The sequence below is a fragment of the Calidris pugnax genome, unplaced genomic scaffold, assembly GCF_001431845.1.
Source record: "Calidris pugnax isolate Ruff unplaced genomic scaffold, ASM143184v1 scaffold89, whole genome shotgun sequence".
NCBI classification, from domain to species: Eukaryota; Metazoa; Chordata; class Aves; order Charadriiformes; family Scolopacidae; genus Calidris; species Calidris pugnax.
This window is the reverse complement of record NW_015090865.1, coordinates 3713763-3739778: the sequence shown is the minus strand read 5'-3', so window position 1 is coordinate 3739778 and position 26016 is coordinate 3713763. Positions and strand designations below refer to the sequence as shown.

The window sequence follows — 26016 nt, the reverse complement described above, 5'->3', positions numbered from 1 at the left end:
GTCATCACACAAGGAAGAAACTCTCTCTGGTCGTAAGTACATGCTTACTTTTCTCCATGAGATTCTGAGCTTTCAGACTAAGTAATTCATGTCGTATAATCTTTTGGCTTTTCAAGGAAAAAATAAGGAATGGAAATGCTGTGTGATATCATGTAATTGAATGGAGGAACACTAAAAGGTGATGTGTTTATATATGGCATAAAATACAAATTTAAAGGTTGTAAATTTCTACAGTCATTATCTACATCTGGCTAAGTAATTCCTGTCGTATTATCTTTTGGGTTTTCAAGGAAAAAAATAAGGAATGGAAATGCTGTGTGATATCACGAAATTGAATGGAGGAACATTAAAAGGTGATGTGCTTATATATGGCAGAAAATACAAATTTAAAGGTAGTAAATTTCTACAGTTATCTACATCTGACAAAGGAAGCAACACAGTTCCCTCAGATTATATGCCTTTACACTTGTCCAATTTGCTTGTGTTAAACTTCCTAATTCTTTTCCAATATTAAATTTTATTAGCTTATCATCTTAAAGAATAATTAGTGACCTCTGAGATTTCCTGAGACACAGACAATCACCAAATAAATTATTAAATTCTGAAGCAGTGTGATTTTTTTTTTCTATATGAATGGTTAAAGCAAAATTTGGTTTGAAATTGCTGTTCGCATCCAAAGCTGAAAGCATTTGTGAGTTTTCTGGTTACTGCTTGTGTTACAGAACAGGCATATGGCACTAGGAAATAAGTGTTTTGCACAGATTTCTGTTTATTTACTTATTTCTGACCTGCCTCTGAGTGTAGATGCTCAGGTTGTTCTGTAAAACAGCTGGTGTGAATGAAGAGAGAGTTGTATATAAGGAATACAGCAATCAGCTGGCATAAACAGGAACTAGGGGTGATGGTTTATTTTTCTTCTAATCTTTGCAGAATTTGTTCAGTCTCTTAATTTCTTGTTGAGTCTTGCTGCATTACGTGAGCAAATAATCCTACTTGTACTGCTAGACCTTTTGACCAAGGATGCAGGAGATGCCCTGCCTTACGTCCCTTCTGGTCAGATCTCTCACTTCAGAAAATGAATGTGCCATATAATAAAAGGCAAAGCAGAAAAATACCACTGTTGCAAAAAAAAAGTCTTTTTTCCCCTTCTCTAATTTAATTTTCCAGGTTTTTTTATTTCTCTTAATGTTACTGTGCGAGCAGGAGCCGTTTTGGCAATAAGGTTTCTATATTTATTCCACATTGTTCTGTGTTAGGTAGATAATTACCGTAGAAAAGTCTTATTCTTTTCTGTATTCATACTCTTGACATTGCTGTTCCTATCAACACCAGTGCTGCGCTGCTTCGTCTTGTCGTATTGCTATTTTTAGTTCAGCTCTCTTGCGAGTTTACAGCAGGACTCGATGTTCTATTTATAGTTGGTATTCACAGTCAGTTAGTGGTTGAATTTGTTCAGTCTCTTAATTTCTTGTTGAGTCTTGCTGCATTACGTGAGCAAATAATCCTACTTGTACTGCTAGACCTTTTGACCAAGGATGCAGGAGATGCCCTGCCTTAGGTCCCTTCCAGTCAGATCTCTCACTTCAGAAAATGAATGTGCCCCATAATACAAGGCAAAGCAGAAAAATACCACTGTTGCTAAAAAAAGTCTTTTTTCCCATTCTATAACTTAATTTTCCAGGTTTTTTTCTTTCTCTTAATGTTACTGTGCGAGCAGGAGCCGTTTTGGCAATAAGGTTTCTATATTTATTCCACATTGTTCTGTGTTAGGTAGATAATTACCGTAGAAAAGTCTTATTCTTTTCTGTATTCATACTCTTGACATTGCTGTTCCTATCAACACCAGTGCTGCGCTGCTTCGTCTTGTCGTATTGCTATTTTTAGTTCAGCTCTCTTGCGAGTTTACAGCAGGACTCGATGTTCTATTTATAGTTGGTATTCACAGTCAGTTAGTGGGGGTTTTTTTTTGGTTTGGTCTTTTTAAATTACTGAATCTTGCTTTTGCCGTCTTCCCCCGTGAAGAGTTGGTGGGCAGAACCCTGAGGGTCCACAGGAAGAGCGTGGTTGGTGCTGGAAGAGCAAGTCCAAGCTCCTCCTGGACTGGTAGTCAGATTTGCAGAGGCACAGACACATTTCTGCCTTGTAGGAGCAAAGGTGGTTCCAACAGGACTAGCTGTGCTGTGGGGCAGGCAAAAGTCTTCTGGAAAACACGTTCTGTAAGGCTGGGCTATGGCCCATGGAGAGGCCAAAGGAGTGGGGAGAAATAGTCGCAGGAAGAGGTGACCTCCTTCTCTACCTCCAGCTTGCACATGGGGGACTGCCACAGGGGTGGCTTTACTTGGTAGGATATGATGGAATCCATCTCACTTGGTGTCCGTTGATACAGCCTTGGCTGTGGGACTGCCTTCACTGGAGTCCGCCTCATTCTTCTCTCTTCCTTCATCAGATTGAACAGATAAAATCAGTAGATTTGATGTTTGTGTGCTTTGCTTCTGCATGAGTAAGTCTTTAGATTTTAAAAATAACTTGGCATTCCCTGAGGTACCAAAGGAGATGTTCACGTTCTCTGAAGAGTTGATTTCTAATGTATCCAGCCCCCATTTGGGCCAAGAGTGGTGTCCTAATCTTTCTGGAGTCTCAGCACCTGGGAACAGCATACCCATTAATCATGTTGTTGCATCTGAAAGATGATGTTCTCAGTATGACTTTCTGCCCCAATTCCTCCAGCAGTCAATGAAGTGAGAAGAAAGGAAAAATGAAATCCTGGTGTAGGGATGAGCTACTCAAAGGGAAACTGAATCCAGACAACAGTAGAGACCCTGAGCTTGGAGCTACAGTTGCCTTGGGGTGGGATTCAGAGGCTCTGGTAGAAACGTTGGTACTTCTGGCAAACTGAAGAGACAATGACCAGACCGTAGCCATAGAGCTTGCATGCAGTGAATTACCTTTTGTGAGCCAGACCAGGAGGAACAGGCTGGTAGGACTTCTACTGGTGTGGGCAGGTTCTTATGTGGTTATTTTGCTATAATGGGCACTGGAAGCAAAAGAGACTCATTTGCTTCCTTCTCTTCTACTTAGCTCCTGCCTGTGAAGGTATCAAAAAGGACTATTTATGTATGAAAGTTTGTACAAAAAGATGCCATTCTGTTACCTGAGGCACCTTCCCAACTTCACAAGACAGTGACAAGAATATAGTGCTTTCACAACTAATAGAAACATATGTTGGAGAAGAAGCTTATTTTGGGTAGGAGAGCCAAAAAACACCCCTCTGATCTGTGTTGTAATAGAAAAAAAGCATGCCAAGCTTGAGAGCCAAGGTAAGATTTTATTTTAGCCTTGGAGACTTTCCTAGTACTAGATTTAAAAAAAAAAGACACTGGGATACGTGCAGGGTTCACCGATGTTAGTACTTTTTTTTTTTTTTTTAAAAAAAAAGGATACTGGGATATGTGCAGGGTTCACTGATGTTAGTGTGTGATAGCAACTAAGAATCAGAAAAGCAACTTAGTTTGTTTTTTTTCTTTTCTCTTTGTATTGAACAAGAATCTTTTACAAAGTGGAAAAATTTACTTAACTGAAAGTCCTCTCTGAGCTTCTGCCTAGATCAGATTTGTACCTGTCCTGGTCCCTTTAGCTTCCTGCTGCCAACTTAATGAGGACATGTTAAATGACAAGGGAGGGCAGGCAAGGGCAGCCTGTTGAATCCTGCAGCAAATAACTTTGCCCTTCATTGCAGAGCTGCAACATTTGTGTTATTAGCAGTATGGCTTTTGATTCTGCTGGTATTTCTGATGCTGTAGCCAGAGCCAGTGTAGTGGTGGTGGAAGCAACCCTTCCCCCTTTACAGTGCACTGGAAACTCTAGTTTTGTTGTTGTCCTTCTCCACCCACAGGCAGTCTATTCACATCATCCCGAATTATTGTATTTTTGGAACCTTATAGGTAGTGGATGAATTGAGGGTTATACTTCACACAATGCAAGGAACACAAAAATGCATGGGATTGTCACTGCAGTCAGGAACTGCTTCACCTCAGTTATTCCTCTCCCAATCTCACCTGGAAAGTTGCTGTTTCTTGTCTGTCTCCTGTGGGCTGTGACTCTTCTTACCTGGCCAGGGCTCTTCTGCTTGAGATGCGAGAGCCTTGAGAAGGAAGAGAAGTGCAGAAACAGCTCCTGAAAGCACAGATGACCTGACTAGAGACACAAGGAAACTGTGCTTGGTCATAAATACTTCAATTGTTTAATCATTTCCCTGTTAAGGAAAAACACTTCTGAGTCCAATTTTGTGCCCAGATTGCCTGGCTGTGAATTCCCTGAGAGTCACATGGAATCAAATCTTTCTGCTCTTTTTTCCTTCCCATAACAAGTGAAAACAGGCTTTGAACAAAAATTCCTGAATTTGAGGACTCCTTTCTTTTATCTGTCAAAGCAAGCACATGGACTCAAGGGTTGTTCCTGTTCAGGCAGCTTGGGCGTTCTTTCTGGCAAAGTGCTTTTTCACCCTTGTGAAATAGCAGATTTCTGCTTGGATTATCCAGAAAATCTGCAGATGTTGAAATTTCCCAGGTAAAGTGGGGCCCAGCTGCAAGAACCAGGACTCTGGTGTTGGTCTTTTTTTATTTTTTCCACTGAAAACAGCCAAAATACAGAAGTGCCACAAGTGTGGGTTGATATGAATAAGAGCTAACACCTTGAGAGTGGGCAGAGCATCAGTTCCTTTGGACGAACTGAGAACATCTGGAGATCAGCATCTCTGGGCAGTTCCCACGCCATTTTTCTATGAATATCTTGTAGTTGGTAGATATTAGTGATATCTCTTTGCAGAGCTGTTTTATTTGCCTTCTCAGGCTACAGAAAGTTGTGTGAGTGATGTGACCTTTTAGAAAGGCATGTGACATGCTTCTCTGAGAGGTGGATGATACCATAGCTGGGCTCCGAGAGGGATTATGGCTTAATAATTGGGGGAGAAATACAGTCTATAATTGTTTATATTGCTGCCAATACATCCTTCAGTTTCATGAACGACATATCTTTAAAGAACTGTTCAAAGGACACTGGAAGGATCATTGCGGGCTTGTGCCATATACTTGAAGCAAAGACGTGATAGTTTAAAATATACACTGCTTGACAGGGGGAAAGAAAATATTAATCACTCTTAGCAGTTTGGCAAGAACCTAAAAAACCTAGGAAACATGTTTCCCACAGCCCAAACAATCTTTTGATAACTCAGCACCACCCTTTGTATCAAGAGAAAACCCACGCGTCTGAATAGACTCAGTGTGTACTGACTGTGATGTAAAGCTTCAGGCTGTTTCAAAGCAGAGGATGTTTTGATTTTTAGAAGAGGATGCAATGTTTCAGTGAGTAAGATGTATTTGGCTTGATGCGTTTTATCAAAATTAATCTTTCGACCATGGTAAATTATGCACTATCACTGCATAGTCATGAAATAATAACAACAATAAGAAAAGCAGGATGAAATAATCTGTGCAGAATGCTCAAATTCTGAAATTTTTACAAAATAATCAAAACAGACTTATTTCCAAGTCTCTCTTAACACTTTTCAGCCTCATGAAAATATTGAAGATACTTTACTTTTATGCAAGGTCTTTAAGGGGAAAACAAAATGGACGGGTGGTAATTTTCAAATTCTGGGTTGATTTGGGTAGAGGTTAATTAATCTGTGTGCTCACACCTGCAACAGGGCTTAAAAGGTTAGCTGGTTGGAGGAGACAATAAATCAATGGTGTTGGTGGCTGGAAGGAATAATTACAATGACTTGCACGTATTGCTTGCTGCTAAACCGACCCACTTTTAAACTGGTTGGTTTTGTTCATCACTGTTGAAGCCATGTGTTAACTAGAAGCCTGTGTAGACACCATGACACACTCCCTACTGTGTCACTTGTTTGACTTCCTTGTGCTACTCCGTAGAGACAGCAAGTAATAAATATCCAGCAGATTTGATTTGTGTGCCTGATCATGCTTTTGGTAAAGATAATATATTAGTATTTAAATAGGGGAACAATTTTGTAATTTTTTACTGTACACCCTCACCCTTCTCTATGTGTAGTGTAACCCTTCATGATCCCCCAGCATCTCTTTTGACAAACTCTCCTTAGGGAATTGTAGGTCTGTAGCAAGTTGGGTACCTTCCAGAGACAGGGGTGAGAAAAAATATAGGTCAGTTCATTTTACTTGCTTCTAATTTTGGCAGTAGAGCATTCTGCTCTTTCTTGAGTCACAAAATGAAGGTGTTGCCCCAAATTTTAATTTATTGCCCCAAATTTAACTTATACTAACTGGCAATTCCTCTCTTTTATGGAGAGTGTGTGTGTGAGGATTGCAAGATGGTCAAGTCCCTTGCTTGCAAGAGGGTAAAAATCCTTACTTCCTCTCCAGTTTATCAGCCATTCATGGTATTAAGAATATGGTCTTACTATTAAGATTGCTGATGTGATTATCTCTTCATGAAAGCAGTTTCAGCATTCCAATAGCAAGAGTATGAAGAGCAGTGATAGTCTATTCAGTGTAACTGTGTTAGTGTTTGGGACATGATAGTGGTTACTCATAGGTGTGGGAGTTGTTTCTACAGATACCTAAGAAAACAAAATTTTAGACTGTACACACAAAGAAGGGGCAAAATACAACAATAGTACAATGCTGCTTTTGAAAACAAAGTAGAATAAGCTCTAAACCCTGTCCACCTCAGAGGGACAACGCACTTGGCATTGACTTTCAAAGCAGTACCTCCTGTCCCCATGCAAGGGCTGTGAAAACACGCCTTGATGAAGCTTCAGCAATTTCAATGGAAATATCTTGATGTCTTATCCAAATCACGTAATAAAATAAGCAGCTGCTCTGTACTGACATGAATTGTTATGGTGCATCACATCAGTGCAAACAGTTATTTGCCCTGACTAGGTGACAAGACTGCAGAGATTATTACAGCTTCCCCAAGGTCAGACTCTTGCAGAGTGAATTGTTCCAAGTCATATCAAGTATACTGATGGGAGTTACAAAACAACCTGAATTTAGTGCAGGTAAAGCTCCCTTAATACATTAATGTCACTCCTTACATATTATGTTAGTGTTTATGATTGGTTTTCTTAATAAGCTATATTTTCCATTAACTCTGGCTTGGTGGAGCCATCTCATAGGCTTTCAGTTGTTGCAGCACTGAGAGTCAGCCTTTGGCAGCTTCAGCCTTGAGTGCTGTCCATCTAGTTTCTTAACTTCAGTTCCTGTGCCATGTTAATTTTCCACCTCATTTCTTGTGCCCTGTGCAGGATGTTGGTACCACGTTCATCGCTGCCGATGAACACTCACCATCCGCTCCCGGCGTTGGGGAGCTGTGTTGGTGACCAGCTCAGATGATCCCACGTAGGTGGGATTCTGACCCAGAGCACACCCTGAAAGTGTTTATACTTTCACAAGCTTGACAAAAATGTAAAAAATGATGTTCTGTTGTGATTTGCCATGATGCTCTGGCTCCAGTTCTGACTCTCCTGCCAAAGGCACGGTGACTCACCGTGCAGTGCTGGGAGGGAGTGGGTCACTGCCATCCCCATGAGGGATGGCCAACAACTCCTGCCTGGTCAGCCACTGCTTTGCCCTGGGAAAGGGTGGTGTTGTGTGGGGAGAACCCGCTTTGCACAGTGAGGCTCGCCAGGGATGCTCAGAAGAGGAAGGAAAGCATTTTAACCTCCATGGAAGGGGCTGCAACGTGCAGTTTGAAACCAAATGAGTGGCAGCCTTTAGGAAAAGGATACATGAAATGAATACAGGCATCTGTTGCAACAGATTACTCACACTTATTAATCACAGCCTTGATTTGTATATTTTTCATGTATTATGATGTGTTGCAATGAAGATGAGTGTGTGAGGGGTTGTCTAGAGGACATGGGGCAGCTGCTCTTTTCCTCCCATCCCTGCCCTGAGCATGTATTATGATGTGTTGCAATGAAGATGAGGGAGTGAGGGGTTGCCCAGAGGACATGGGGCAGCTGCTCTTTTCCAACCATCCCTGCCCTGAGCAGCCTTTCCAAGGCAGCATCCCTTCTGCACGCACCACGCGGAGCTTGGCCACATCCTTGTGTGCACTTGGTAGGTGTGAGACCTTCAGCAGTACTTTAAATATGCTCAGAGCTGTGCACACAAATGGCAGGATTTGCTGGTTACTGCCAGAGATTCTAATTTTCCATTACTTTAATATTCACAGGAAGGAGGCAAAAAGGCACAGTGAGGCAGTGCCTACATAGTTCAATTTTTTCTCCTCAAATATGTGACCGATGTAAAAAGGTGTGATAGGCACAAACAAGAAAGAGGACATTTAAAATGTCACAATAGAAGGTTTAGAAGAAAAGGAATCACAGCTTGGTTGTATTTAGCAGCTACAGAAGACACTGAAGGGCAAAGGAAAAATCTCAAACGCGTGCAGATCTCTTTGCAAAAAGTGGTCCCAAATGACAGGTATTAAAGACCATGAAATCTATGGGGCAGAGGATGTCTTTGGCCCCACACAGGAGCCCTGGCACCTTCAGGTCTTACTGTCTCAATGTCCAACAGCAAAAGGAAACACACACAGCTGGCACAGGATTTTCTAGAGGGGTCAGAAATTAAAATCTTGTAAAAACGTGGCTGTAAGTGGCAGCTGTTGGGTGGGAAACACATTTGCAACCCCAGCTCCTCCTTGCTGAGAAGAGAGCTTTGAAAAATCTGCTTTTAATTCATTCTGAGCAAGTGAAATGCTGGCCCTGAGCTTTTCTTTGCAGGGCCTCTGAAGAGGCAGATTTCACAGCAGTATATTCATTTAAGTCAGCTAGAAGCAATTTTAAAAATTAAACATTCAAAGATTTCAATTATTAAAAAAAATACCCTTGCTTGCTAGCCGAGCTCCATCTCTTAAATCATATTTATTTTAATTAGTTTGTAAGCTTGCTGGGGTACCTGTGGTTAGCCTGAGCATTTTTTGACTTGGCTTGTTTTTGAAACTGCTGGGCAGTGGATGATTTAAAATTTATCAGCATAAATATTATTTTAGAATATTGATATTAATGGGTTTATAGTTAATTGCATGAGACTACAAATTACTTTTTCAAGCAGAAAGCCATTTAATTGCCAGCATGCTCATTCTGTTACATGATTACAGATTAATCTAAAGTTTGTCTCACATTTTTTTTGGTAAAGAGATACTGCTCTTTCAAGTATTTTTGCTTGTCAAATTATATATTATTTGGAGATAGACATTTGTGTGCCTGTCTGGTTCTATTTTCTATTAATTTGGAGGGTTTGTAATGGAGATAAATCAGATTATCCTGACAGCAGAAGAGTAATGTTCTCAGCTGCAACCAGGTCCGTTGTAGGTGGTAACAACCTGAACTCTCCCAAAGTTTGCTAGTTTCATTTCCAGCATCTCTGCCATCTTGTTTCTTCTGGCTGGTACCTGCCAACCTTCCTCATCTATCTCAAATCGTGCTGGGTTTTGGTGATGTGGAAAGAAGCATCCTTGGAAAGCAGGATAAGGGTGTTGGATTTAAATGCACTCTTTGCTTATTCAGCTTTCTGTAATTGAGAAGCTTGGCCTTGAAACATTACATGCAGCAGATGCTGTTCAAACCAAATAAAACCGTATCCAAACAGTCAGAAGTCTCAGCTGATGTCCTCACCCGCTGGAGGCTGGGCAGCCAAACGCCTGGCATCCCTCCACCGCTTCTCATTTAGCACTCTGTGTGTTGTGCTGAGCTGGGATTCAACTGTGTGCCTAATACTCATACAGAAAAGTAAGGAAACGACATTGGATAAGGCAAAGCAGAAAGATGTTTTGTTGTTCTGGCACTGCCATGGTGTCCTTCCCTATGTTCAGTATACCCTGATGATGTGGGTAGGTAAGGGAAAGCTGATCCTCTGGATGGGAACCTGCCACGGCTGCAGACCTGCTTTTAATTCTCCATTTTGATTCAGGTTTCCTCTCTGTCCCCAGGAAATTCACTTAATCCCTCAGTTTGTCTTTTTTTGGCATGGAAATGGACAAGCTGGACATTTCCACGTCAGAAGAAACTGCATTTGAAATGCAACACATTCAAAGAAGCTTTGTCTAAAGTTAATGCATTACAGATAAAAAAACAACTAAATAATAATAAAAAACATGTTAAGTAAATTTGAACTGTATTTGATTTTTGCATTTACTTTCTGTGAAACAACTTGATTAATCTTGCCAATAGATACAGAACTTTTTCAGATAGGATCCTCATGGAGAGTTAAGGCTGGCATCAATTTTTGAAAATAATTATTAGGAGGAAGCACCTGAATCCAAATGATCCCTCTAAAATGTGTATCTCGTGATCCTTTTCTAGCATTGATGAAATTCATGAGGCGTGTAAGTAGCACTTTGTGCTAGAGCATGATGAACTGGAGGCAACCTCGAATACTTTTGAAGGTACTGTCACGCAATAACTTCTGTATTGCCTAGCTGCCTGCCAAAAACGAGCTCGGCAATTAACGCACTCTTTTCTGAATGCTGGCATAGGATTTTCCCTGAATTAGGCCTCCATGGCTCTCTAAAACCAACAAATATCTGTATTTTTGTCGGCGGAATAGGATAGTAGGTCCAGGGAGGTTTTACGGAGTGAATTCAGAAGAGCTTTTTTGAAACACGGGTAGGGACATCCTAAGAACTGATGGCTTTATAGCTTGCTTTCAGCTTTCCTTAGATCTCTTTATTGTTCAGTGCTGATGGGCCCCGAAAAGATTCAATGTGACGTGCTGCAGAAATTAATGCCTCCAAATCCCCAACCCAATGGGGCGGGTCCTCCTGCCATCAGGTAACAACACAAAGCAGATGACACCCCCCCAATCCTTCTTCTAGCACGAGACTTTGCCGTAGCCATTGTCTTCCAGTGATGGATTTCCCTGAAAGCTTTAGATTTCTGTGTCCGTGTGAAGAAACTGAGCACCTCATACGTATGAAACCCTCTGATTCTGGGAAGGGCTGTGCTGGCTGTAAACAGACTGGCTGTTGACTCCAGCATGGGAGACACTTCCATCTGCTTCCTGGAAACATCAGACCTCCTGTGCCACACATGTGTCGAAAATATGCAGCATTTGAGATGATTTAGCATGTGAATGCTCTTCTGCTGGTCTGTATCTAGAAATTCTTGGTATTTAGAGATAACCACCTGCTCCATGCTTTAACTTTTGTTAGTTTCCCAGATGCTTTGCATACACGCCTGTTTTCAGAGTATCCCCTTCCCCACCACAGGGGATGTGATTTTAAAGCAGAAGATGCCATTTCTGAGGGGAATCTGAATTTACAGCAGCTGCCTTAATATTGGCAGAAGCTGGTTTTCTTATGATACTGGAAAAAAGGGGGAAGAATTTAAGCCCTCAAAGGCAGTTTTGCATTTAGTGCCAGTGGGAGAAGGATCTGGTCACCTGTGATGTTTTATTCTGCATCTCAACAAAATGCAAAGTGGATGTTTGTTCCTTACAGACAAGCACAGTTAATCGGGTGTGGTGTGTGACCTAATACATTACACTGATTTATCTCCTCCCATGACCCGCTGTACTCCTTCTATACTGCAAATGTACAAGACTGGATGTAGTCCCATTTGTATTTTAATTGGCTGACTACCTCTGAAAAACATGTTACTTCTTGTCACTCAAGATGGAATATGTGTAGACTGATTAATATACATTTTCCTTTGGGAGAAGTTTGAACCTTTGTAACTGTAGGGAGTGAGAAAATTAAAATATGGTAAATAAAAGTCCTAGCTTGGAAATATTAGTGTAACAGCAATGTTTTCTTATGCTTTTAAAATAAGCCAGTTCTTTTAAAAACTTTCTATGTGCATCATGATTTTCTTACAAAGTTCTCAATTATAAGGAATGTTCACTGTTGTCTTGTTTTTATAAGACAGTGGTATTATTCTGTTTTAATTTCTTTTCCAGACGTAGAGTAATGAATATGGATGTATTGTGTTTGCCCTTCTAATCTTATTTGTGCAGTTGAAGTGAAAGAAGTTCTGTAATACTTCAGAAATAATAATATTATTTGGTTTGTGACATTGCCTCGTTTGGCAATTTAAGCTGATTTTTAAAAAGAATATTTAAAACAACAGCAAGCCAACAAAAAAAAACAACCCAACAATGACAAAAGAAAAAAAAAAAAGCCCGAACACCCAACACCACCATTTGATGCGCACTCAATACATGCACTACTGCTCCCACCCTCCTTTGAACCCTTGAGCTTTGCTCTCAAGTTTCGTTTCTTTTTCAATTGGAAAAAAAGTTTGGTTTTTTTTTTCTCTTCTTGGAGTTTTGATGTCAGCCAAAATTCCTAATTTCCATCTTTGCTAGATGTAAATCTGCTTACCTTCGGCTTATGATCACGGAGAACTTGAGGGAAGAAAGTAAAGTTCTTTACAAGAGTTAATAGAAACTTCTATATCACACTGGAGTCACTGTCTAGTGACTGTCTAGCTGGGTTTGTCCAGTCACTTTTCTTCAAAGCCACATCCTATCTCATCTTTGACTTTTGGGTTGCTGGTGTATTATATACAGAACTGCCTTTCTAAATTGTAATAATCACCTATTTAATCTTTGGGTTTAGGCATCATTGTAAGTTTGAATCTTTTGTGCAATAGGGATCACTGTTACTCAGAAAATTAAATAGCAGATGAAAATCTAAAGTTATAAATTTTCTACAGCCACGCATTGACATAGGCATTGTTTGAAGGTCACTATTTTGTACAAGAGGAAGCTGGATGAACTTGGGCTGATCTTTGGCTGATGGATTTGCTCTTGTTCTGTCCCTGTCCCTTCTTTGGACTTTCTTGGCTGGTTGGTCCCTTTAAACATAAGGACAGTGAAGTCAATGTGTGTTTTTGTAGGTAGTTTGTTTGTGTTATTTGTTAATTTTAAAAGAAAGAAAAGCAAATAAAGTTGCATTTGTATGGGGAAAGCTTTTCTTCAGGCCTGTCTGTCCTTCCAGGTGCTCCCATGTCTCTGATCTCTATGCTCTGCTGCTGCTTCTCCCATAACTGCCCCTATTCTTCTTTCTAGTCCCAAGGGCTTTCCTTACCCTGGTTTCACTCCCAGCAATGTGACCGTGTAGCTCAGCTAAGAACCTTGAACAAGAATTGCTGCTCCAGAGGAGAGCTGGTTAAGAGTGATCAGTTTATATACATGAAAACAGAACTTAATCATCCTGGACTGACTTTGCGGTACAAAGATACCTCCAAGCCACAACTCTCCTTCAAGTCACTGCCTATTGAAACCAGGAAGGTGTTAGGGGAAGAAAAAAATAAATTAGTGTTGCCGTTTCAGAGCAACCAATATGAGAGGAAAGGTGAGACGTTACCTTGTCCTGTGTACACGTTACCGTAGGGGATGCCCAGACAGTGTAAAAGCTACAGAGATTTAACTCCACTCAGAATGTAGGAAGGAACATTTTATTTTTCCTCATATGCTTTTTTAGCTGAATACAGACAAGGCATAACTTAAGTATGAATGAAGATTTTGCTTTTTTTAGATTAAAGGGGATTTTGCAGTTTGTCAAATAACAGGCCACCAGAAAGATCAGCCTGCTGAAGATTGATCTAGATGTTGTAGCAGTGCACCAGTAGCAGTGATCAATTGGACTCTACAGAGATAGAATTGCCTCTTCATTGCTATCCATTGCTGATAAATATGAGAATGACTGCAGGCTTCAGTCATTCTTGTATTGGAAGAAATGGAAATTTTGCTGGTTGAAATTCATAGACATCTCATCCTAGGGGATTTATTAATTTTTTTCCCTTGCTCTCTGATAGTAACAGGAAGAATAATAAATGTTCTGTAGCTGAAAAGGTAAGGGTTTTGAACACTGGATGCATCTAGATTTATCCTGAAATCTGCATATAAAAGGAAAGAGAAATACAAGAGAGAGCAGTAATCCCTCATCTCCTGGAATCCCAGAGTATTATCTTGGTTTTTTGCTTCTATGTGTTAGGCTTTTTTAATTATCTATTTAATCTAGATTTGCATGTCACTATTTGAGCCAAGCTTTGTGACTTTGCCAACTGGGATTTCCATTGCAAGCTTTATTACGTTAAGCAAAATTTGCTGTCATTCTAAGTTATGGAAAAATAACTTAGACACTCTTTGTCTTTTTCAAGGAGTAACTGGGTGACCTCTTACAGAGTATTGGTGAGCAATGACAGTCATGCATGGACTGCTGTCAGAAATGAATCTGGAGATGTGGTGAGTATCAAGAAACAGATGTTTTATGAAGAAGAGCAGAGGTGGGAAAGCAGGGGCTGTTCACATGGAGTTTTCATGTCCCAGGTTGGTCAGTGTAGGACTATAAGGCAATGTCTTACAGTGGCCCCATGAATTTTAAGAACAAATTGCATAATATAGACAGGGCCCCAGAATATTCTATATGGCAAACCTGCATGTGTCTGCCTATGGATGTGAATGCCACCTTGGCAGTGGTCTTGCCTGTGATGAGACGTGTTTCTTGTTGTACAGCCCATGAAAGGGTTAACATCCATCTGCTGGTCCCTGGGGTCATCTCATGCTGTGGGGTACCTCTTGTCAGAGAGGGGGTGTAAAGGTCTGAGGGGGAATTGTGGTCTTCGAAGAGCAGCTCTAGCCTGAGCCACCATCAACCTGAGGCCGTACCAGGGGACTTTATTTGTTTCTGTTACCGGTGCTAAAAGACTTTTTGAAGAACTGATCTTGCCATTTCCATATGTTTGGCCTATGTAGATTTTTGAAGGAAACAGTGAGAAAGAGATCCCAGTTCTCAATATGTTGCCGGTGCCCCTGGTTGCACGTTATATCCGCATAAACCCTCGGTCCTGGTTTGAAGAAGGTAGCATCTGTATGAGACTGGAAATCTTAGGGTGTCCTTTGCCAGGTAAGAGTCTTTCTCAGTTGATGATGATGTGGCTGCCTGTGCCTGTGCCAAGACTCATAAATTTGATTTCCTTTGGGTTGGAGAGCTATCATTTATCCCAAATTCCTGTGTGGGTTTGCAGGGGATCGACTAAGGCTGAAGGAAAAGCATAGCTTTCTTCAGTGCTGTGACTTTCCTGGCATGCAGGGCACACACAGAGGTCTCCAGGGAATAACAGAGGTGACACTCAAACCATTTTGGAGAGCATTTTTGGGGGAAATTCTCATGATCCTTTTCTTTTTCATAAAGCTGCCTAAAAAGGAAAGACCAAAAATGTCAATATTTGGAAAGCTGATTTTTATTAAGTGTGGCAGTTAATTCAAACTGAATTCTTTTTGGGTATACACCCATACAGAGCCAAATTCTGCTTTGCAGTGTTAGCATTTGTCACCCTTCGGCTTCCTGGGGCTGTATCAGTGGGTGAAGGTGCTCCCAAGATGAGGATGTATCTGCAGTTCCACCTCTGAGTGCGGGTACAGCTTGTTGCAGATCTTGGATTAGCATGGAAACAGCATCAGTGCTTCCTCCTGGTAATCATTTATCGAGTTAATTGCCTGCAGTGGCTGATTCAGTTTATTCCTGAAAGAAAATACCAGAATCATTCATTGAGAAACACAATGGGAATGCGGTATGTTTATGAAAAATGTAATTGGATTGAAAGAACTAATAGGTTTTGATAAGCTGCTGACCCGTCTTTTTAGCTCAGAAAGAACTGACATTTCTTTCTTCTAGCTCATTTTATTCATTGCACGCAAGGCGCTTAAAACAAAGCTCTTCCCCAGGTTGCAGAGGCCTTTCCGTGCACGTCCTGTAGGACATACTTTTTGCAGTTCCCTGTAAATGGATTTCTTCATCCTTTATTAGTGTCATTTTACTTGTTCCAATTTAGATAACCAACTGGTTTGGCCATGGGTCCAGCCTCTTTGATGGTGCTGCTCTGGTACACTGCATTGACTGTGTCACCAGACGTTGACTGCTCTTTCCTGACAGAGGTTTCCTCCATAAAACTGAGCAAGTCTCCTAAATTCATCAAAATCAGGTGGTGGAACTCTGTCAGCTCATACAACTCTATCTTTTCCAAAGACCCACGAAAGAAATTGGGTGATGCTCAGTTTCTTTCAGTGCCTGATGTGGTTTTCATTATATTTGCACCCTGAGCATGAACATACCAGAAATTAAGTTGTCAGGAGGAGCAGTTTGGTTGTATTTTAGAGCTCCCACACACTGTGTCCTCCTGAGGCAATGATAATGCACAAGGAGATGGGTTGTAGGGAAATACCCCAAGGAAGAAAAGTGGGGTGAAAGGAAAGTAAGTAATTTTTCCTGACTCTGAATTTCTTCCCTTGTCTTTTAAATTGGTAATGTTAGGTTTTATGTCTTTATTACTCCCTGAATAAATTAAGTGATTTGCATTCAGTCTGTACTGTATATCAGCTTTCCGTCATGTAGGCCCACAAGGGAGGGTAAGAAAGGAATACCAGATAAAAAAGAAACCTGAATAAGATATTAATATTCTAGGAAAGTTTGTTAGCACTGACAGAATGTCAGCTAGGACCCATTCTTGTGGGTAGGGCTCTGTTAATAAAAACTGCTGCTTATGCTAGATGAAATAAAAGTTGGACAAACCATGAGAAAATGCTATTTAGATAATTGGAACAGAGAAATTACTGATTATCTAATCAGTATTATATAAGATGATTGTAATTTTAATCAGTGAAATGCTTATATATTATTCATGACATAACATTTTTGGTGTATTGTAGGCTAGTTTTGACAAACAACCTTTTCTAGACTGTTACAGTTGCTCTACAAAAAAAGCTCCGTTATCCAACTGTGTCAGTACCAGCTTTCAGGCAACAGAAGTGCTTTGCTCTTTCACCAAGGGAAAAGCATTTAGCTGTGGAGGAAAGATGTCAGAAAATCCTACCTATAGCAGGGAATCAGCGCTGCCATTTCTCGCTGGGGAAAAAGAGGGCAAAATCACCAGTGTTTAATTCCCTCTCCAGTTTCCAAAAATGTTAGTATTTACATAGATGTAGACTGACCTGCACAATCTTTTGCAATTGCCTCAGAGGGATGGATGTACTTTCCTTGCCTGTTCTTTCTCAAACCTAAGGAAAATCAAAAAGAAACTGCATATGATCAAAAGTACCCAGAGACAGGAGACAGAAAATTAGCTGAGCTCTTCATGCATTTCTTTATACTGTAGAGTATTCAAGGCAATAGTCAATTATTGTAATGGAATAAATTTGTGATTAAATTTAATTTTTAATAATTCTTATATAGAAAACTATCATTGGTATCATGATTATGCCGTCAAGATAAAAGATGAACTGCTCCGCAGTGGAGTACTGTGTCTTGCAGTGGGTGCATCGTTAAGTCCTATTTTCATTGCTTATCTCTTCTTGCCAGGCACCTGGTTAAGGCAAGGAGTGTGCTCATTTTGTGTAAATCTGTGAATTTATACAAGTATCTTTCACTATAAATGAAGGTGTATAGAGCAGTACTAAATTCAGACAATTACTCATGAGAGTAAATTTTTATTTAGAGTGACTTTCTGTCCTCGTGTTCTGCTTTTATCATTGCAAAACTAAAACTGAATCTTGGGCAATTAAAAGCTTTTTTTGTAAGTTTGCCTGAGCAAAGACTGAATAAAAATGACATGAAATTCAATAACTCTCCTGGGAAAAGCCAATATAGTATGTTTCTCCATACTCATCGAGACAAATGTGTAGCATTCTCCAGCAATGCAGTGGGTGTCATTGAAAGTTTTTGGTTTATATTTGATTTGTACAGTTACAAGTGTATCCCAGAAGAGTATTATCAATCCTCAGATATTGTTATTAGAATCAAACAGTGGAAAATCTTTAGAAACATCAAAAATGGTAGAAAACCTTTGAGAAACAGCTATGCCAGGTTGAGTTTGTTTCTCTCTCATATACTATTATCATTCATTATACTTAACTGGAAATAATTGCGTGGTGTTTGAGTATACATCAACATACATAGAAAAAAATCCATATATAGTTGCAGAGTATTATTTCACTGCTGATTTAATGTGTGATGTTAATGCTCATGACTGCCATGAAATAGATCATGTGGAAAAAAATTTGCAATCACCTGATATGTCTGCCAGCAGATTTTTTCAAGATTACACATGTGCTGCCTGTGACATGTTTAATTTTGTGAAGACAAATCAAATTCACTTCTACAGGGAAATGAAAAAATCAGTCATTTGCAAAATGGCATGTTGAGATTTTTAAGGCAGCCTAAAGGATTTAGACTAGACTATTCTTTTTATTTAATACTTATCTGAATCACTTAGATTGACTTCATTATCTTGTCTATTTGGAGGTATGATACCACACAACCCACTGTAAGGACTTCTGTGAAAATGAAGAGTATGAACAAATCATGTTGGGAATGGATGCAAGTGTCACTTCCTAAATGAGAGTATTTTGATCATGTTGTTTTCTGAGTGTTGATTCCAACGTATTCCTCTATATAAATGGGAGTGCCATACTTTTGCAGGATCTTTTCTCCTTAGAAGAAAAAACAACTGTCTGAGGTAGTGCCATGAATAAATGAGGGAACTTCAAATCTAATTCTTCTGTGGTTTGAGATTCTTGGTCTCTTATTCTCAAAAAATATTTTTTGCCATGTGGTTTGAGATTCTTGGTCTCTTATTCTCTGTTTTATGAAAGAAAATATTTTTTTGCCGCGGTGGACCTAACCAGCTGTGCACAAGATTTGTATGCCTTTCTACATTTTAGCTTTTAATTTTCTAATCTGTATTCCTGCTGCAGCAGAAATCCAGTGCTCCAAACAGAACTTACAGTAGAGCCTGGCAAAATATAAGTGTTAATTCTCTACGGAGCTGTCAAATTGTGCACTGTTTTTGAGGACAGACCAGAGATACAATTATTCTCACTGTATGACTTTTTTAAGTTTCCACCGACTCTACAACATTCAGTCATTCCCATGATATTAATGTTTGATGTATGGAAAACGTGCCAGACTTTGAAAGGAATGGGATTAAAGTACTAGGGGAAAAAAAATCAGTTGCTGTATGTTTTGGCTGGTGGTGATAGAGAAAGCCTTCAACATCCTGGCAGTTTTATGGTGTTTATTTTTATACTTTTACAACACAGAGATATTTTTACAATGGTGAAGATATTTTGTGCCGCATTAAACGTGTTTATCTAGAAGATTTGGGGGTTTTATGATTTCTATTTCTCAGTCATCAATATATTAATGAATAGTTTCTATGAATTAACATGGATTGACCTTTAAAGGTTTGACATTCAAAGCCATCTGCAGAGTTACCTCAGCATCGTTGCTGTGAGTGGGCTTGCATTGATTTAGCCTGCAGTTAGGTTGGAAAGAACACCTCAAAATGCAGGTGAATTATGTGAAACAACCCTCTAGATTCTTCAAAACCTCAGCATCGTTGCTGTGAGTGGGCTTGCATCGATTTAGCCTGCAGTTAGGTCGGAAAGAACACCTAAAAATGCAGGTGAATTATGTAAAACAACCCTCTAGATTCTAAAAAACTTTTTTTTTTTTTTTAATAAGCAAAGAAATCTTGTTTCTTCTTCACCCGATTAGGTTCTAATTCAAATCCATTTCCAGATGGTCTTGTTTTTAATAAGCAAAGAAATCTTGTTTCTTCACCTGATTAGGTTCTAATTCAAAGCCATTTCCAGATGGTCTTATAGAATAAGTTCTCACTGGAAAGGACAGATTGCATTGAACAACCAGATTTTGTTGAGGCAAGATGGGTTTTTTTGACACTTTTCAGTCATATTTGTAGAGTAGCGTTCAACTGACCTTCTAGTATTTCTGCTGTAGATTAGGGAATGGAATGGGAGACAAGAATGCAAAGGAAGATTAAATAAGTGTTAGAGAACACGTGTAATGTTATAGTGAAGCTTAATGCAACTTGTATGTTTCGTTTCATAAATAACTTAAATAGTTCCAATTTTCCTTACTCGTAAGAACAAGACCCAAATTCTTTTAGAATTTTTTGGGAAGAACAAATTTGAGAGTTTAAAGTTTTAATGCCAGAAATGTGAAGCTTATCATTGCTAAATTCTAAAGTATTTTTAACTGGTTTGAGTTTTCCATAATTTCAAGTGTTTATTGTTGCAGGACAGTTTCTATGTATTCTTCCTACTAATAATTATGCTTCTGTTATCCCCCAAAATTAGAACTCTTAGGTGATACTGTTTAAAAAAATCATTTTTCTTCTAGAGAACAGTGTCTTTTGACTGTGTCGCAGTAAGACAGGATGATATTTAGGCTTGCATACTTGGGCTTTTTCCTAATAATTTTAAACCAAATGAAGATGATTTTGTGCAAAGGGAAACAATTTTTCATAACAGTCTGACAGCCACTGGTTTGACAAACGATTACTCAAAATTCCAGACATCCCAGAGATGGCAAATTAAGGAATGTGTCGGATGTTTTCCAAATAGACTTGTTTATGCCTAAAATAAATCATAATAGATTAGGCCAGGAGCACATATATCAGGAAATATAAAGCTGAGCCCTAACGGTCTTGGCCTGTTTGGTTTTTTTGCAGGTGAATGGCCTGGAAAATCAAGGAAACAAAGGGGTTTTGTTCTATCCACATGTTCTCCTTGGATACTTCAAAACATGCAAAGTATAAATATCGATATGAAGATGCTAATTTTAAATTATTAAAAATCTCAGACGTCCCAAAAAAAATCCACAGGAATATAATTAGGAATGTTTAATATGCACAGTAGTTCTTTTCTGCATTTTGTAGGCAGTGCATAAACTCTGAATATATTCAAGAAAACTAAAAGATAACTCCCCATTCCTTGAAATAATAAATTAATCAAGCAGACACACAACATTTACTGGGGCTTTTTCCTCTGATGTGATTTTTTTCCACTCTTTTATCTTGCGTATGACTCATCGTTTTCCAGTGTCTTTTGCCCTCTTCTGTAGCCTTAGGATGCCCTTCTGCTTTTCTGCTGGAGTTGAGTTGTTCACCCAGAGTAGCTGATGCCTGCTGCCTCCGGGCTTCTGTTTGCATCTACATGAGCTCATTTGTGCAGTAACTAGAAATATTTCAATTTTTTTTTCTTTGAGTTTTCCTTTTAAAAATTTGTTTTAAACACATATCCTGCTGCAGCAGAAATCCAGTGCTCCAAACAGAACTTACAGTAGAGCCTGGCAAAATATAAGTGTTAATTCTCTACGGAGCTGTCAAATTGTGCACTGTTTTTGAGGACAGACCAGAGATACAATTATTCTCACTGTATGACTTTTTTAAGTTTCCACCGACTCTACAACATTCAGTCATTCCCATGATATTAATGTTTGATGTATGGAAAACGTGCCAGACTTTGAAAGGAATGGGATTAAAGTACTAGGGGAAAAAAAATCAGTTGCTGTATGTTTTGGCTCGTGGTGATAGAGAAAGCCTTCAACATCCTGGCAGTTTTATGGTGTTTATTTTTATACTTTTACAACACAGAGATATTTTTACAATGGTGAAGATATTTTGTGCCGCATTAAACGTGTTTATCTAGAAGATTTGGGGGTTTTATGATTTCTATTTCTCAGTCATCAATATATTAATGAATAGTTTCTACAAATTAACATGGATTGACCTTTAAGGGTTTGACATTCCAGAGCCATCTGCAGAGTTACCTCAGCATCGTTGCTGTGAGTGGGCTTGCATTGATTTAGCCTGCAGTTAGGTTGGAAAGAACACCTCAAAATGCAGGTGAATTATGTGAAACAACCCTCTAGATTCTTCAAAACTTTTTTTTTTTTAATAAGCAAAGAAATCTTGTTTCTTCTTCACCCGATTAGGTTCTAATTCAAATCCATTTCCAGATGGTCTTGTTATAGAATAAGTTCTCACTGGAAAGGACAGATTGCATTGAACAATCAGATTTTGTTGAGGCAAGATGGGTTTTTTTGACACTTTTCAGTCATATTTGTAGAGTAGCGTTCAACTGACCTTCTAGTATTTCTGCTGTAGATTTGGGAATGGAATGGGAGACAAGAATGCAAAGGAAGATTAAATAAGTGTTAGAGAACACGTGTAATGTTAGAGTGAAGCTTAATGCAACTTGTATGTTTCGTTTCATAAATAACTTAAATAGTTCCAATTTTCCTTACTCGTAAGAACAAGACCCAAATTCTTTTAGAATTTTTTGGGAAGAACAAATTTGAGAGTTTAAAGTTTTAATGCCAGAAATGTGAAGCTTATCATTGCTAAATTCTAAAGTATTTTTAACTGGTTTGAGTTTTCCATAATTTCAAGTGTTTATTGTTGCAGGACAGTTTCTATGTATTCTTCCTACTAATAATTATGCTTCTGTTATCCCCCAAAATTAGAACTCTTAGGTGATACTGTTTAAAAAAATCATTTTTCTTCTAGAGAACAGTGTCTTTTGACTGTGTCACAGTAAGACAGGATGATATTTAGGCTTGCATACTTGGGCTTTTTCCTAATAATTTTAAACCAAATGAAGATGATTTTGTGCAAAGGGAAACAATTTTTCATAACAGTCTGACAGCCACTGGTTTGACAAACGATTACTCAAAATTCCAGACATCCCAGAGATGGCAAATTAAGGAATGTGTCGGATGTTTTCCAAATAGACTTGTTTATGCCTAAAATAAATCATAATAGATTAGGCCAGGAGCACATATATCAGGAAATATAAAGCTGAGCCCTAACGGTCTTGGCCTGTTTGGTTTTTTTGCAGGTGAATGGCCTGGAAAATCAAGGAAACAAAGGGATTTTGTTCTATCCACATGTTCTCCTTGGATACTTCAAAACATGCAAAGTATAAATATAGATATGAATATGCTAATTTTAAAGTAACAAAGATCTCAGACGTCCCAAAAAAAATCCACAGGAATATAATTAGGAATGTTTAATATGCACAGTAGTTCTTTTCTGCATTTTGTAGGCAGTGCATAAACTCTGAATATATTCAAGAAAACTAAAAGATAACTCCCCATTCCTTGAAATAATAAATTAATCAAGCAGACACACAACATTTACTGGGGCTTTTTCCTCTGATGTGATTTTTTTCCACTCTTTTATCTTGCGTATGACTCATCGTTTTCCAGTGTCTTTTGCCCTCTTCTGTAGCCTTAGGATGCCCTTCTGCTTTTCTGCTGGAGTTGAGCTGTTCACCCAGAGTAGCTGATGCCTGCTGCCTCCCTGCTTCTGTTTGCATCTACATGAGCTCATTTGTGCAGTACTAGAAATATTTCATTTTTTTTTTTCTTTGAGTTTTGTTTTTAAAAATTTGTTTTAAACACATACAGGACAATGGAATTCAGATTTCCACATTCCTTGCATGTGTTATGGCTAAGCATCTTTACATTTGGGATTCGTAAATGTATGAAATTGTTTTAATTTCTTTTCTCAGACCCAAATAATTATTATCACAGAAGAAATGAAATGACAACCACAGATAACCTTGACTTTAAGCATCACAACTACAAGGAAATGAGGCAGGTAGGCAGAGGCTGGTGTGCGACCTCGTGGATGGGTGCAGACTTTTGAGCTCTTATGAAATCTGAATTCTACCTCTTTAATATTATTAAATGTTATGTGCAAGAAACTAAAAATATTTTTCCCTGTCTGTTTTAATGCATCATTAAAACTGGTAATCTATTAAAATCCCCATGCCATCATTTTGCTTCCATATATGGAAGAGTGATAAATGTTGCAGTGGTTTTTCCTTTCAGATTTGACCCTGATTTAGCCATCAGATTTCTCCTTTATTTCAGTGGTTTTGGATAATCAGAATAAAATTAAGAAAAGTAAAATAAAGGATATTATAAAAGAATAAAAAAAAATCCTGTTAGTATAATTTTAAATCTACTGGCCTTTTTAACCTTGTTTCTTTAACTTCGAACGGGCAACCCTGTTGATATTTTTGTTTTTGTTTTTAATTTTACTTCATACCACCACAGACACAGGTGTGGGTTGTGCTAAAGAAATATTTCTGCCTGCTTTCTCTTCAAATATAAAGATAATATGTTTGGACTTGAAGTGTGTGAATCATTTTCTGTGTGCTGAATTTTCAGTGTATTTATACTGCATGAATCACCATTCATTTTTATTGAGCAATTGTGTACTGAGTCACACATTTATTTCGGTAGAGATTTCGTGGCCTATATTTCTTAGCACAAAGATTAGACAAGTACAAACTCAATTGGCATAATTACTGTCAAGAACAATAAAATAAAGTGTATTTTAGATTCTCATTGCAGAAGGACAGGTTGGTCAGGTTAGAAATGTCTTTGGGGAAAGAAGTGCAGCTTTAAAACAAAATGTTCTTCCACTTCTCATAGAAGCAGAAAATTTGCTGCTCTGGCTGAGAGCTGGTCAGTTGTGAACTGTATTTGACTGTGCTCTCCCAAGTTCCAGTTTTCTGTGTGTCAAAATACTTAATTTATTTTGAGCATATTAGGTTGTAATAGGGTTTTGCTGCTGGTAGACAGAAGATTGTGGGTTGGGTAGCAATAAGTCTTAAATCCCCCGAACTGTTCTTCGAACTTAATAATTTCCTTCCTGAGTGTAAAATAGAACAATAATTATGAATTTCCAGAGTCAACTTTTTTTATTAAATACTGTGCACTATTGTCAGCTTTGTTAGGCTCTAGTAAGAAGTCTAGAGGTCCATATCTATTGGTAGTATTTTTGATTCATTATAAGCAGGTTGATCATGAAGATTTAAGGTGGTGTGTCTCAAAAAGTTAGCGATTAACTCATTTAAATCAAACACTAGAAAATATAAAACACTGTCCTCTGGCTTCTCATATATGTTTCACCTGGAATAGCAAATGATGACATACCCACTTATGTATGCCCAGAACATTAACAAAAGTTCCATGGAAATAGCTGGTTACCCATAATACCAGCAAACTGATGATCATGACAATGGCGAAAAAAAAGTAGATATGAAACTAGACAATACCCTGAAAGAGCATAACTGACTCTATTTTTTAGTGCTGAGTTGAAGAGTTTGGGTTTGCAATAGAAATTCTTTCTCAAATATATATGAAACTAATGTATGAGATGAACAAATGTACAAAAATAGCATCTTTTCAGTCTCTTTGCAACATGATTATAAATAGAAGTGAAGCCTTTTATGAGAGGAATTTTAATGATGCTCTTCCCAACGTGAATTGTGTTTCCACTTAGATTTGCTAAATGGTGGCATGGGAATCGGACATGTCTAATTATTGCATTTTTTAAATTATCAGTCATGTTATCATCCAATAGTGTTTCTAAATTAACAGTGTGAGCAAAGAGTTTTGTTATGCTACAGTATTTCTTCAATAATCTATGTGCCCCTGTTTATGAAAAGATTGTCTAATTAATAGTCCCTAGGGTTTCAAGTTACAGTAAAGTCTGTATTTCTTTAGTGTCTTGCAATAATAAAAAAAAATAGACAGATAAATTATTGTCATTTAAACCTGTTTGCAATAACTTCTAATTATTAACACACAAATTTTCAGTCTTGTTTGTAAATTTTAATATTAACCTGAAATGTCACAGTAGAGTGTTTGTGGCACACTTTAGACTCCAGATATCCTTACCTGGCTGACATCTGTGTAGCTTCATTGTTTTAAGCAGAACTATAGCTTGAACCATGACCTTCCCTATGCCCTTTAGTAAGCACTAAGGCTATTTGATTCTATTTTGACCATGTCATGCAGCATCTGCAGAAATAGTGAATAGAATGGAGTTTGATGGGAGGAATGTCTTCAGCCAGGCTGTTGGCATTTCCATTATTAATTCTAGTTTTTGCTGAAACTTGGTAAGCAAATTCTGAGGAATCTGTTATTTACTGAAGGAACATATCCTACTTATCCTGCTGTGTTTATAAAGTCATCCAGATTATGTCTATTTTGCTATTTGGGACATATCAGCACTGCCTTAACTAATGATTTTCCCATATAAGATTTCACATTTTAATACAAGAAGGGTGGGCTTGGTTTTGACTTCAGCACAGACAGGTGTAATCAGAATTCAGTGGGAAAATCATGTTTAAATGGATTATA

The 26016-nt window shown here is 38.5% G+C and overlaps 1 protein-coding gene across 1 annotated transcript in view; it reads left to right on the top strand.

Moving 5' to 3' along the window:
- CPXM2 (carboxypeptidase X (M14 family), member 2) overlaps positions 1-26016 on the top strand; it is a 75539-nt gene that overhangs the window by 23178 nt on the left and 26345 nt on the right. The window contains exons 4-6 of the mRNA XM_014945198.1: positions 14156-14240; positions 14751-14901; positions 23370-23458. Coding sequence (XP_014800684.1) covers positions 14156-14240; positions 14751-14901; positions 23370-23458 — 325 coding nt within the window. The remainder of the gene's footprint in view (positions 1-14155; positions 14241-14750; positions 14902-23369; positions 23459-26016) is intronic.